The sequence below is a fragment of the Pristiophorus japonicus genome, chromosome 13 (assembly GCF_044704955.1).
Source record: "Pristiophorus japonicus isolate sPriJap1 chromosome 13, sPriJap1.hap1, whole genome shotgun sequence".
In the NCBI taxonomy this organism is placed as follows: Eukaryota; Metazoa; Chordata; class Chondrichthyes; family Pristiophoridae; genus Pristiophorus; species Pristiophorus japonicus.
Genome location: NC_091989.1, coordinates 87,616,171 through 87,630,839, shown reverse-complemented (window position 1 = coordinate 87,630,839; position 14,669 = coordinate 87,616,171). Strand labels below are relative to the sequence as shown.

Here is a 14,669-nt window from a genome sequence, read left to right as displayed (position 1 = left end):
AAACTAGGCTGTAATTTGTAAAATAGCACTTTTATATGTAATGTAATATTAAAATCTCTGCAGTCGTTTGGATGTAACCTACAACAATCTCAGCGAACTGTGTAATAGTCGATTTATTTTTGGCCGTTCTGAGTGGGAGTAAAGTGCTGTGCCACAGGAATGAGAATTAGTCACATAAGTGGAGAGAACGGTGGTTAATATCAGCAAAGATATGGCTTGCCTGGCTTTAGATCCCTTTCAAACGCATTTTATATGACGTTTTTCTTCCACTTTTATTTTCAAAGCCTGAAGAATGATGTTTTTGAAGTGGTTCGGTTGTTGGTGTTGAATTTTAGCAATGCCGGTATCAGCCTCAGCATCACTCCGAATCTCACTTTAACAATCTCACTTTCCTCAGGTCATCTTTGAGTTTGTGGCTCAGCAGCTGGACATCACTGAATCATTCTGGAGCTTCCATGTTCCAGAGCAAAATATCACCGTGCCATTCCTGTTATGTGGCAATGTAACTGAGCCAGCAGTCTCCCTCGACCGCTCCCACATCAACTACAAGTTTGTACTGTTAGGTATGTGTCTGGTACCCCTGGCATTACAGCCTCCATTAGTCTTGCTTTACTGAAGCTAATTTTAAAAAAAGCAGTGCCCCTTGTGGGCTGGGTTGTTTGAACTGAGGCCTTAACCAGAGTCCGGAGAGAAATGCAGGAAGAGACCCAGATTTGGGAATGGGATCCAAGTTGTGGATGGACGTGAACTTAGTCTGGGTTAGTTTTAGGAGTGAAGAAGCATCTGCAACAAAAGCCGGGACCTGCCCGCGAGTGGGGCGGTGTGAATGGAGGCGTTGGACGTCCCACAGTGAGGGTGAGCTGGGGGACATCCTCCGACTCCCAGGGTCTGACTCAGTGATGTCGCTACTGGCCCATGAGCAGTTCGACAGCCTGTCCTCTTAACCAGGGGTTGGTCCACGGGATGGGGAAAACAAAGGATATAGGAAGGCAAGAAAAAAATATCTTAAAAGCAGAGGAATTCAATAAAATGGGAAGTGTGGCAGGCAGTTCACTAAATAATACCAAGATAGCAAAAAAATTGTGAATATTGACATCAGAGCAACAAAGTGAAACATTCCAGCGGCAACACCAGACTATCCAAAATAGATGATTTGTTATGCGGTGCTGGAAGTATTTAGCACGTGGTGTAGATATTTATATACACATATATTACATGACTTCACTGAAGAATAATTTCTCAAACCAGGATCTGTTCCCTTCATAAAGCAGCGAGAATGCCATGGCTCTCCTCTGGGTATTAACTCGCATCTCCAACTCTGTCCCTTGTGTCACCCGCAGGCCACTCCGCGCAGAAGACCGTGAACATGATTAACAATGAAGCGAGGTCATTCAGCTTTGTTTTCAGAGAGGACACGCTGCATGTAGAGGGATATGTTTGCAGACTCATTGTGGAGCCTATGAAGGGCACTGTTCACCCTCACAGCAGGTATGAAAATCATGCAAGATTCATGCTCCCAATGCAGCTCACTGAATCCCATCGCACCACTCATAACGCTGTCAGCCATGATTAGCTGTGCCCATCAACATCTGGGTCGATCTGACCTAGTTCCGTTCTGTGATTGAGATACGAATACTCAAGTTTGTTGACCTCTGCAAGATAGCGTCCTATTGTTTGGGACGATGGTAAGTTTTGCTTTTTTACCCTTGATCAGGAGAATTCAATGGCAACTTTCCCTGATGACACTGGGCCCTGAGTACTGAGAAAGATTGCATTTTCTACGAATACTGATAGTTAAAGTTGTTCGTCCTCCCTTCCTGATGGTGCCGTCTCTAGCTGGGATACAATTTCCTGCAGCTGGCCCCTGGCCAATATCTCACCCCAGGTCCCATTCTTCGTGAATGATCAAACTCAGACCATGAGTGAGGACAGGCTCGTCAACCAGAGAGGACATCAATGCCAAGCCGACTCCTAACCTCGCCATCCACGCGCACATTTTCCAACAAACAGGAGCTGGAACCTAACCCGGAATTTCCTCAGAGCAAAACGGGCTGTAACATCAGCAGAACAAGAGCAGATCAGACTGAGCTGTACATGGTCTGTATCCAGACAATGAGCTGTACACGGTCAGTAACCAGACAGTGAGCTGTACACGGTCTGTAACCAGACAGTGAGCTGTACACGGTCTGTATCCAGACAGTGAGCTGTACACGGTCTGTAACCAGACAGTGAGCTGTACACGGTCCGTACCCAGACAGTGAGCTGTACACGGTCTGTAACCAGACAGTGAGCTGTACACGGTCAGTAACCAGACATTGAACTGTACACGGTCTGTAACCAGACAGTGAGCTGTACATGGTCTGTAACCAGACAGTGAGCTGTACACGGTCAGTAACCAGACATTGAACTGTACACGGTCTGTAACCAGACAGTGAGCTGTACATGGTCTGTAACCAGACAGTGAGCTGTACACGGTCAGTAACCAGACTGTGAGCTGTACACGGTCTGTAACCAGACAGTGAGCTGTACACGGTCTGTAACCAGACTGTGAGCTGTACACGGTCTGTAACCAGACAGTGAGCTGTACACGGTCAGTAACCAGACAGTGAGCTGTACACGGTCTGTAACCAGACATTGAACTGTACACGGTCTGTAACCAGACAGTGAGCTGTACATGGTCTGTAACCAGACAGTGAGCTGTACACGGTCAATAACCAGACAGTGAGCTGTACACGGTCTGTAACCAGACAGTGAGCTGTACACGGTCAGTAACCAGACAGTGAGCTGTACACGGTCTGTAACCAGACATTGAACTGTACATGGTCTGTAACCAGACAGTGAGCTGTACACGGTCAGTAACCAGACAGTGAGCTGTACACGGTCAGTAACCAGACAGTGAGCTGTACACGGTCTGTAACCAGACAGTGAGCTGTACACTGTCTGTATCCAGACATTGAACTGTACACGGTCTGTAACCAGACAGTGAGCTGTACACGGTCTGTAACCAGACAGTGAGCTGTACACTGTCTGTATCCAGACATTGAACTGTACACGGTCTGTAACCAGACATTGAACTGTACACGGTCTGTAACCAGACATTGAACTGTACACGGTCAGTAACCAGACTGTGAGCTGTACACGGTCTGTAACCAGACAGTGAGCTGTACACGGTCAGTAACCAGACAGTAAGCTGTACACGGTCTGTAACCAGACAGTGAGCTGTACACGGTCAGTAACCAGACAGTGAGCTGTACACGGTCTGTAACCAGACAGTGAGCTGTACACTGTCTGTATCCAGACATTGAACTGTACACGGTCTGTAACCAGACAGTGAGCGGTACACGGTCTGTAACCAGACAGTGAGCGGTACACGGTCTGTAGAAGTGCATAGTGGCCATCCTCCTTATGTGTGTGTTTCACTTACAGTGTACCCATTGTCTTGACGTGTAATGCATTCACTGAGGGAAAGGTGAACTTGAACGTTGTGTGTGATGTGAAGACAAAAATCGCACCTTTGACCTTAAATGTCAAGATGCATGGATACTGCATGAATGCTACGGTGATATGTGAAGCTAGCAATGGAACAGTGACTGAACTCAGTCAACACTGTGTCAATGAGATCTGCTTCAGAGAGGTTAGTGCTGGACGACAACTGCAGAATAAATAATGGTGGGATTTGAGCATCTGTTCCAACAGCTCTTTTATACCCTGAACAAGGAAACATTTCCTGCGATAGGCACCACCTGTATCACCTATAGCATCACTCATTTTTCTCTCTCTTTACACTCCTTTACACTCTATCTCTCACTCTCTCTTTTATTAATACTATGGCAACTACTCCTTCGAACCTTCTCTCATTTCTCCTGAGCTCCACCTGCTCTTCCTACTAGCAGCCTCTTCACTGCTTTGAAGACGCATTGCACCATCTCCGACCGAACTCATGCCTTCCCAGACCGTATGATTGTGGAGCTCCTCACCTCGCTCAGTCTTTCTTCCTACAATCCTGCAGCTTTTAAAACCTCGGTGTCAGCTTGTCACTGTGCCCTGATTATCTTGCCTCCTCTCCCACTAGTTTCAACCACAGTGCTCGGGTGGTATGTTGCACTGTGAGCCTTCGCCCCTCGTCTCTCTTTCTCATACTAATCTTAGTCTAGTGTTCACTGCTTCTGGACGGTCCATAATGATGGCCTTTGGCTGCTAATCAGGGAAGATAGTTAGATGAAACTTTAAAAAAAAATTAATTCTCGGGATGTGGGCGTGGCTGGCAAGGCCAGGATTTATTGCCGAACCCTAGCTGCCCTTGATAAGGTGGTGGTGAGCCGTCGCCTTCAACCGCTGCAGTCCGTGTGGTCAAGGTACACCCACAATAATGTTAGGGAGGGAGTTGCAGAATTTTGACCAAGTTAGGATGGTGTGTGACTCGGAGGGGAACTTGCACGTGATGATGCTCCTGTTGCCCTTGTCCTTCTGGGTGGTAGAGGTCGTGGGTTTGGGAGGTGCTGTCGGAGAAGCCTTGGCGAGTTGTTGCAGTGCATCTTGTAGATGGTACACACTGCAGCCACGGTGCGCCGGTGGTGGAGGGAGTGAATGTTGAAGGTGGCGGATGGGGTGTTGAACAAGTAACTTGTTGATGATGATATTGTGCTGGATGGTGTCGAGCTTTTTGAGTGACTGAATTGTAATCTTAAATCTAGAACACATTGAAGTAATGATTCGCGCAAGTTTGTATGTGTGTGTACCATTTCTTTAATATTGTGAGCTCCCTATAACAGTAGAATTGATATTGTTTATTCCAAAAGAATAAGCATCTCACCTTCACATTTTTAAAGAAAGGAAACGCTATGAATCTTGTGCTCATCGTGGTGAGAAACATCAGTTGTTGGAAATGGTGAGGGATATGAGATGCTGGGAATGGTGTGTGTTAGCAGTTGCTGCAAATGCGGTGGGTTAGTTGCAGAGTAAAGCACTCTCTCCCAGCCCCCTACATTGCGCATCCGCTCAGTCTGAGGATTGCACCACCTCTTGTGCCAGGGCGACCTGTTCCGTGCCCACACCAGCCTCAGAGAGGGTGCTCAAAGAGGTTTCATGACTTCTGCAGCTCACTGGTTAGTGTGTCCAAGTAATATCCCTTTTCTTTTTCTTTAACTTAGTTGTTAACTTGCAAGTCTTTAACTGGTTAATGGCTGAGTTAGAATAGCACACAAAGGAATGTAACTGAACCCCCTTAGCCGGTGCCACAGGAACCTAATTTGTGCCAATCAGTGTAGTCATCGGAGCAAAAGCAAAACACTGCGGATGCTGCAACTCTGAAGTAAAAGCAGAAAATACTGAAAATACTCAGCAGGTCGGGCAGCATCTGTGGAGAGAGAAACAGTGTTAACGTTTCAGAGTGCTGATCTTTCATTGGAACTGGAAAATGTTAGAGATGTAACAGGTTTTAAGCAAGTACCGAGGCTGGAATAGCGGGGAGGGGAGGAAATAACAAGGTCTGTGATAGGCAGGAGAGATTAAGTGACAAAAGGGATGATGGTGTGAGACAAAAGGAGATGGTAATGCAACAAGTAAGGAAACAAAAAATAGGTCTGGAAGAGGTGTAAATGGGAATGGCAGAATTATCAACAACAGCTACTGTCCGAAAAAATGGGAGCAGAGGTTCTGGTCTGAAATTGTTGATCTCGATGTTGAGTCCGGAAGGCTGTAAAATGCCTAACAGAAAAATGAGGTGCTGTTCCTTGAGATTACATTGAGCTTCGTTGGAGCAGTGTAGGAGACCGAGGACAGAGAGGTCAGTGTGGGAGTGGAGCGAATAATTAAAATCACAGACGACTGGAAACTCGAGGTCACACTTGTGGACTGAACAGAGGTGATCCACAAAGCGGTCACCCAATCTACGCTTGGTCTCCCCAATGTAGAGGAGACCGCATCGTGAGCCGCGAATACAGTATACTAAATTGAAAGAAATACAAGTAAATCGCTGTTTCACCTGGGAGGTGTATTTGGACCCAGGATAGTGGGAAGGGAGGAGGTAAAAGGGTAGATGTTGCATTGCCTGTACTTGCACGGGAAGGTGCCGTGGGAAAGGGAGGGGCTGCTGGGGGTGATTGAAGAGTGGATCAGAGTGTCATGGAGGGAGCAGTCCCTTCAGAATGTTGAAAGGGGGAGGAGAAGATGTGATTGGTGGTGGGATCACGCTGGAGGTTGGGGAAATGGCGGAGGATGATCCGTTGAACGTGGAGGCTGGTGGGGTGGAAGGTGAGGACAAGGCGAACCCTGTCGTGGTTCTGGGAGGGAGAGGAAGGTGTGAGAGCAGAGGTGTGGGAAATGGAACGGACATGGTCGAGGGCCATGTTAGTCACGGGTGGAGGGGAATCCTCGATTGAGGAACAGGGAAGACATGTCAGATGCAGTGGTATGGAAGGTGGCATCAATAGAACAGATGAGATGGAGAAACTGGGAGAATGGAATAGAGTCCTCACACGTAGTAGGGTGGGAAGAACTATAGTCCAGGTAGCTGTGGGAGTCAGTGGGCTTCTAGTGGATATTGGTTAACAGCCTATCCCCAGAAATGGATAGAGAAGTCGAGGAAGGGAAGGGAAGCAGAGTCGTCCTGCTACAATTGTACAGGGTATTGGTCTGTGCTTACATATCTTATATTCATGTCCCATTGTTCACCCTGACCTGCAAATTGCAAAGTGCTGCAGTACAGAGGGGCCTGGGGTCCTTGTGCATGAAACACAAAAAGTTATTATGCAGGTACAGCAAGTAATCAGGAAGGCCAATGGAATGTTGGCCTTTATTGCAAGGGGGATAGAGTATAAAAGCTACAACTCTACAGGGTATTGGTGAGGCTACACCTGGAGTACTGTGTAGTTTTGGTCTCCTTATTTAAGGAAGGATATACTTGCATTGGAGGCTGTTCAGAGAAGATTCACTAGGTTGATTCCGGAGATGAGAGGGTTGACTTATGAAGATAGGTTGAGTAGGTTGGGCCTATTCACATTGTAGTTCAGAAGAATGAGAGGTGATCTTATTGAAATGTATAAGATAATGAAGGGGCTCGACAAGATGGATGCAGAGAGGATATTTCCACTCATAGGGGAAACTAAAACTAGGGGACATAGTCTCAGAATAAAGGGCCGCCCATTTAAAACTGAGATGAGGAAGAATTTCTTCTCTGAGGGTTGTAAATCTATGGAATTCTCTGCCTCAGAGAGCAGTGGAGGCTGGGTCATTGAATATATTTAAAGCGGAGATAGACAGATTTTTGAGTGATAAAGGAATAAAGGGTTATGGGGAACGGGCAGGGAAGTGGAACTGTGTCCATGATCAGATCAGCCATGATCATATTAAATGGTGGAGCAGGCTCGAGGGGCCAAATGGCCTACTCCTGTTCCTATTTCTGATGTTCTTATGCGAAGAGTCGGAGATGGACCATGTGAAGACGAGGGAAAGGTGTAAATTGTAAGCAAAGTTGTTAACATTTTCCAGTTTGGGGTGAGAGCAGGAAATGGCAGCGATACAATCATCACTGTACCAGGAAATAGATTTCCACTACCCTTTGTGTGAAGCAGAGCTTCTAGACATCAACCCTCGATGGCCTAGCTCCAATGGTAAGGTTGCCACCGTGTTCTGGACAGTTCCACCAGAGGAAATAGTTTATTTTTATCAACTCTCTCTAACAACTCCTTTTAATCATCTATGAAAGCTCCGAGGACATGTTTTCTCAGGTGGGGTCACTGTAGTTACATATCCGACTGGACTGTGGCAACTTATTGGTCTGACTTGGTGGCTGGTCTGATTGTTGTACTGTTGTCAATGTGCTCACAGGTGGAGCTGAATGACCACATTTCCTACCAACTTGTCATTTCAAACAACGGGATATTTAACTTCAACTTCGACTGGGAGCTTTCGGGTCCCCCGAGCACCCTGAGGTGCCTGACGCTGACCTGTGAGTGGGACAGCGTCGAGACCGGGAGCAGTGTCCCGGCATTGATCATCTTCCACCCGGATCACAAGCTGGTGCTGAAGAACGTGGAGCTGACGCTGAAGGTAAGCGTTGAACGTCCCTCTCGCATTGCCACTCCCGCCGCTGAAGCAGAATTGTCATATTGAGGTGCGTCTGCTAAATGTTGGCTGTGGAATTGTTCAGAGAGGTCAGTCTGCTTCTCCCACTACTCTGAAGTGAAGATATAAGGGGGTAGATTTTACAATCAGCTAACGGGGGTAAAATGGGCGTAAGTGGTTAGAGAATTGGGCAGAGGTCCGTCCCCCCAGATCGCTCCCCGTTTCGCACTCGCCAGTTTCCCGGGCAAGTCACGCACTGCCGCCAGAAGCAGTTAATCACATTAAAATTAGGTCCTAGTGAGGTTATGTCGGCACATACACAGTTCCCAGAGGTTGGAGTGTCCACATGGGCTCCCCGATCTCCCGCCACATCTTCGGCAGAAGCCCCGGAGAAAGCCCGTAACCAGCAGGAGATTGGGAAAAACCCCACGGAAATGACTGATGTGTACGCTGCTTTGGAGCTGGATCATCCAGTCCCCTTATAATATGACTGTCCAGTCCTGGTGGCCATTATGGTCATGGAAGAGCCATGGGGTAAGGTTGGCAGCAATGTTTTGAAAGTATTTCTGAACATTTTAAAACATTTTGTTCTTCCTGTTTAAAGCTGGTTGGCTAGTCGACTTCAGGCCAAGTGTCCTGGGTTGTAACAATGGGTTTCCCAATGGGAATTCCCCCTTTTACTTAATTATTTTGGAGGAAGAGGTACAGTGATGCCAGGCAGTTCAGGATGCACCATATTTACAGGCACAATGGCAACTACCTGGCAATGACCAAGTCAAACTCAGTGTAAGCAGGCAGTGAGATAGGGAGCTGCACCAACAGGCAGTGAGATAGGGAGCTGTACCAACAGGCAGCGAGATACAGAGCTGTACCAACAGGCAGCGAGATACAGAGCTGTACCAACAGGCAGCGAGATAGAGAGCTGTACCAACAGGCAGCGAGATAGAGTGCTGTATCAACAGTCAGCGAGATACAGTGCTGTATCAACAGTCAGCGAGATACAGTGCTGTACCAACAGGCAGCGAGATACAGTGCTGTACCAACAGGCAGCGAGATACAGTGCTGTACCAACAGGCAGCGAGATACAGTGCTGTACCAACAGGCTCTGATATGAACAAAAGTCCTGGGACAAGATACCAGAATGCAGCTGTGATCTTGCGTGAGAGTCCGTGTCTTCAGGGGACTGGAGAAAACTCGAAAACAAAAAGGAATTAGCAGCCTACCTTAATTTGAACCATCCAGCAAGCTCCATTATCCAGAAACTGCACTGCGTGCTGTGGCAGTGAGCTATACTGGCCAGAAAGCCTCTCATTTCACACCCAGTCTGTGCTGAGTTGGTATTTGGATAAGGTACAAGAGGGCTCAGACAGAGTCAGTACCTTTGGGAGAAGAGGGCAGAAAGGGACGTCATTGGGAGGTAAAAGGAAAAACTGCAGGACATCAGGAGCCCAAATGTTCACAACGTGCTAGTCTTCCCTCAGCAGCCCCACTCCCTTCTCGCATACAATCTCCCTTTCTAGTCTATGCCATATTAACCAGCTCATTGTGAGTGTTGTGGGGAATTTAGGGTCCCTCATCAATTGCCAGGAATGCCAACCAGAGTTAGTTTGCAAGTGATGAGTTATGGATAGTTGTGGGAATTATTTAGTTACCGCCGCACACCGTCAGGCTTGAGGAACGCTGCACTGTCCCAACAGGTAGCAGGACTCGAGCCCATCACTGCATGTGGCTCCCAGCTAAGGGGAGCGACCATCTGTGGAGCTGCAGGCGTAAGAGGAGTGGGGCCTTTGCACAATCAGCTCTTCACACAGTGCTCCCTGAGGTGCTCTCTGCTGCCCAAGGACAACGAGGTTGACGAGGCTGCTGTCAATGTGTTGAAAAATGCTCCCTTGTGCACTCTGCAACCAAGGGTTGCCAACTCTTGTTGGGCATGTTTCTGACGGGTTCATCACATGACCTCCCGCCTCAAACCGCCCCGCCCCCACACTCCCGCCATTGGTCCATCCATTGGTCCATCCTCCAGGCACGCTGCCTTCCCAACGTCAATTGGAAAGGGAACAGATCCTTTGTTACCCAATTAGATGAATCTTGACTGTTCGTGAAATAGTCTTTTTTCACACCTCCAATATTTTGATAACTAATTAATGAAAGTGTTTAAAGAAAATTTTAAAAACCCACAATTGTGTTTAATACCCCTCTGATTTTTCTCCTGGATTGCTTGTGGCAATGTCCTCGAGATTACTCTTTCATTGCTGGAGACTCCAGGATTGGCTCTGTGCAAAGCTTAGAGGAGCAACTGAAACTTGCAGATATGGGCGTTTTAGGAGCTTTGCCACAGATCCTTGTAGAGTTCTGAGCGTCTGTATGCAGGTTCACAACTGCTTACAGAGCCTGGGTCTACTGTTCATGACCAGGACAACTATATTTCAGAAAATGGATAATGGATTGAGCAGACTACATGTGTTCTTCATGTTAATGTAAAGCTGCCGTGTACACTTCAGTCCTGAACCCTGTTCTTGTCCACAGATACAGAAAGGTCCTGTTTTTGCCTGTGTCCTCACCGGGTACACAGTGACCCCAAGCATCCACTTGTCTTTTACAAGCTATCACTTTGGGCCATGTTTCATCTATAACGCTGGCATGACACCTTACAAACAGACTCTGATCATCACTAATAAAGCAGAGCAAGGAGTCAGGTAAGACAGCCCTGGCTCTGATACCTGTTAAAGCCTCATTGCCGCCCGGATTTTGCTTAATATATTTCTCAGTGTTTGAACTGCTCTGGGTTATTTTCTCCACTTTGTCCCAGCTAGTTGCTCCCATGCCCTGCCGAGCAGAATGTTCTTTATGCAGAGAATTGTCGGAGCAAGGAGTAAATTGGTTAAACATTTCACAGTGATTCTTCACATGTTCCTCACACCGGTGATTCTTCGCCCCAGTGATTCTCTCCAGTCATCCTGCCCCTCATAGTCTGCCTAATTAACCATGCAATCTCTGCAATGCTTCTGGGGGAGGCCACAAGCACAATCAAAGAATCATAGGAATTTACAGCATGGAAGGAGTGCATTTCGGCCCATCATGTCCGTGCTGGCCGACCATGAGCTATCCCACTTTCCAGCTCTCGGTCCGTAGCCCTGTAGGTTGCGGCACTTCAAGTGCACATTCAAGGATTTTTAAATGTGGTGAGGGTTTCTGCCTCTACCACCTTTTCAGGTAGTGAGTTCCAGACCCCCACCAACCTCTGGGAGAAGAAATTTCCCCTCGTATCTCCTCTAAACCTCCTACCAATTACTTTAAATCTATGCCCCCTGGTTGATGACCCCTCTGCTAAGGGAAACAGGTCCTTCCTATCCACTCTATCCAGACCCCTCATAATTTTATACACCTCAATCAGGTCTCCCCTCAGCCTCCTTTGTTCCAAAGAAAACAGACCCAGCATCTCCAATCTTTCCTCATAGACAAAATTCTCCAGCCCAGGCAATATTCTTGTAATTCTCCTCTGCACCCTTTCCAGTGCAACCACATTTTTCCTGTAATGTGGTGACCAGAACTGTACACAGTACTCCAGCTGCGGCCTAACCAATTCAAGCATAACGTCCTTGCTGTTGTATTCCATGCATCGATTAATAAAAGCAAGTATTCCATGTGCCTTCTTAACCATCTTATCCACCTGGTTTGCTACCTTCAGAGATCTGTGGAGCTGCACCCCAAGGTCCCTTTGTTCCTCTACATTTTTCAGTGTCGTACCATTTAATGTGTATTCCCTTGCCTTGTTAGAACTCCCCAAATGCATTACCTCACAGTTATCCAGATTGAATTCCATTTGCCACTGTTCTGCCCCCCTGAACAGTACACTGATATCTTCCTGCAGTCCGCAGCATTATCAACCACGCAGCTTCTTTTAGTGTCATTTTGTTTCCTGCCTCTCAGCCAATTTTGAATCCAACTTGCCACTTTGCTTTTACTTTTGTGACCAGTCTGTCATGTGGGACCTTATCAAAAGCTTTGCTAAAAACCACATGCACTACATCATATGCACTGCCCTCATCAACCCTCCTGGTTACCTCGTTGACAAATTCCATCAAGTTAGTCAGATACGACCTTCCCTTAACAAATCCATGCTGACTGTCCTTGATTAATCCATGTGTTTCCAAATGAAGATTTATCCTGTCCCTCAGGACTTCCAATAATTTTCCCACCACTAAGGTTAGGCTGACTGGCCTGTAATTACTCGATCTATCCCTTTCTCCCTTTTTAAATAAAGGTACATTATCAGTCCTCCGGTCCTCTGGCACCGCACCTGAAGCCAGAGAGGACTGGAAAATGATGGTTAGAGCCTCTGCTATTTCTTCTTTTGCTTTTCTTAACAGCTTGGTATATATATTGATAGGTCCTTACTATACAGTATAAATGCACACGAGGCCCATGCTTGAGAGAAGGTCAGTCTGTGACCTGTCCTTTATTCCTTAGCACTCAAGTGATGAAGGTGGGTGGAGCTTCCCCTTTTATACCTGAAGGTCCAGGTTAGGAGTGTCTCCCAGCTAGTGGTCATTGTTCTCACAGTGTACAACTTAGGTCAGTTTATACATGGGTTACAATGCTGGTTGAATACATGACATCACCTCCCCCCCAAAGTCTTATTGGGATCACAGGTTGAGTCTCTCTGGTGGTTTACACTCTCTTGTAGAGCGCCTGAGTTGGGGCTCCGGTTGTTGGGCGCTGGCCTGAGTGTCTGCTGTTTGCAGTGCCTCAGGCCTATCCAGACTGCCCCCAGTGATTGGGCTCTCCTCCCTTTGGTTCTGGTGTTCGGTCACCTGTGGTGGAGTGAACTCTATATTGTGTTCTTCATCTGCTTCTTCTATGGGGTTGCTGAACCTCCTTTTTGTTTGATCCACGTGTTTGCGGCAGATTTGTCCATTGGTAAGTTTAACTACCAGAATCCTATTTCCCTCTTTGGCAATCACAGTACCTGCGAGCCATTTGGGCCCTGCAGCGTAGTTGAGGGCAAAAACAGGATCATTTACATCAATATATCGCGCCCTCGCATTCCTGTCATAGTAGTCATATTGTGGCTGGCGCCTGCTCTCGACAATTTCTTTCATGGTGGGGTGTATAAGGGATAGCCGGGTTTTGAGCGTCCTTTTCATTAACAGCTCTGCGGGTGGAACCCCTGTGAGCGAGTGTGGTCGGGATCTATAGGCCAACAGGAGGCGTGATAAGCGCCTTTGTAGGGAACCCCCTTGGATTCTGAGCATCCCCTGTTTGATTATCTGCGCTGCTCGTTCTGCCTGGCCATTTGAGGCCGGCTTGAACGGTGCCGTTCTGACATGGTTAATTCCATTGCCTGCCATGAAGTCCTGGAATTCAGTGCTTGTGAAGCACGGGCCATTGTCGCTGACCAAGACGTCCGGTAGACCGTGGGCGGCGAACATTGCCTGAGGACTTTCTACCGTGGCAGAGGATGTGCTTGAATTTAAAATGTCACACTCGATCCATTTGGAGTAGGCGTCTACTACAACCAAAAACATTTTCCCCATGAAAGGACCTGCATAGTCCACATGGATGCGTGACCAAGGCTTGGTGGGACATGGCCAGGGGCTAAGGGGGGCTTCCCTGGGCGCATTGCCTAGCTGGGCACACGTGTTGCACCTGCGAACACAAAGTTCCAGATCTGCGTCTATCCCTGGCCACCAAACGTGTGACCTGGCAATTGCCTTCATCATGACAATGTCCGGGTGCTCATTGTGGAGTTCTCTGATGAACACCTCTCTGCCCATCTGGGGCATGACTACGCGGTTTCCCCACAGTAGGCAATCGGCCTGAATCGAGAGTTCATCCCTGCGCCTGTAAAATGGTTTAAATTCCTCAGGGCATGCCCTGTACGTGGCTGCCCAGTCCCCATTCAGGACACATTTCTTGACTAGAGACAATAGCAGGTCTCTATCTGTCCAGACTTTAATCTGACGGGCTGGCACGGGTGAGCCTTCGCTTCCGAAAGCTTCAACAGCCATGACCATCTCAGCAGCATGCTCGGTAGCCCCCTCAGTGGTGGCTAGTGGGAGCCTGCTGAGTGCATCGGCGCAGTTTTCAGTGCCCGGTCTGTGCCGAATTGTATAGTCATAGGCGGCTAACGTGAGTGCCCACCTCTGTATGCGGGCCGATGCGTTTGCATTTATGGCCTTGTTGTCGGCCAAAAGGGATGTTAGGGGTTTGTGATCTGTCTCCAGCTCAAATTTCCTGCCAAACAGGTACTGGTGCATTTTCTTTACCACATTTACACATGCGAGCGCCTCCTTTTCTACCATCCCGTAGCCCCTTTCTGCCTGGGATAGACTCCTGGAGGCATAAGCTACCAGGTGTAACTGATCCTTGACATTGACATGCTGCAACACACACCCGACACCATAGGACGACGCATCGCACATTAACACAAGTTTCTTACATGGGTCGTATAGTGGCATGCAGGTACAGCAGGCGGTTAAGAAAGCAAATGGCATGTTGGCCTTCATAGCAAGGGGATTTGAGTACAGGGGCAGGGAGGTGTTGCTACAGTTGTACAGGGCCTTGGTGAGGCCACACCTGGAGTATTGTGGACAGTTTTGGTC

General features: G+C 47.8%; 1 protein-coding gene across 1 annotated transcript in view; it reads left to right on the top strand.

Annotated features, from left to right (window-relative positions):
* The window catches only part of hydin (HYDIN axonemal central pair apparatus protein), a 1,725,340-nt gene that overhangs the window by 1,345,733 nt on the left and 364,938 nt on the right, over positions 1 to 14,669 (top strand). Inside the window, 5 exon segments of the mRNA XM_070897728.1 lie at positions 398 to 563; positions 1,341 to 1,488; positions 3,427 to 3,634; positions 7,828 to 8,049; positions 10,591 to 10,760. Of these exon segments, the coding sequence (XP_070753829.1) occupies positions 398 to 563; positions 1,341 to 1,488; positions 3,427 to 3,634; positions 7,828 to 8,049; positions 10,591 to 10,760 (914 nt within the window).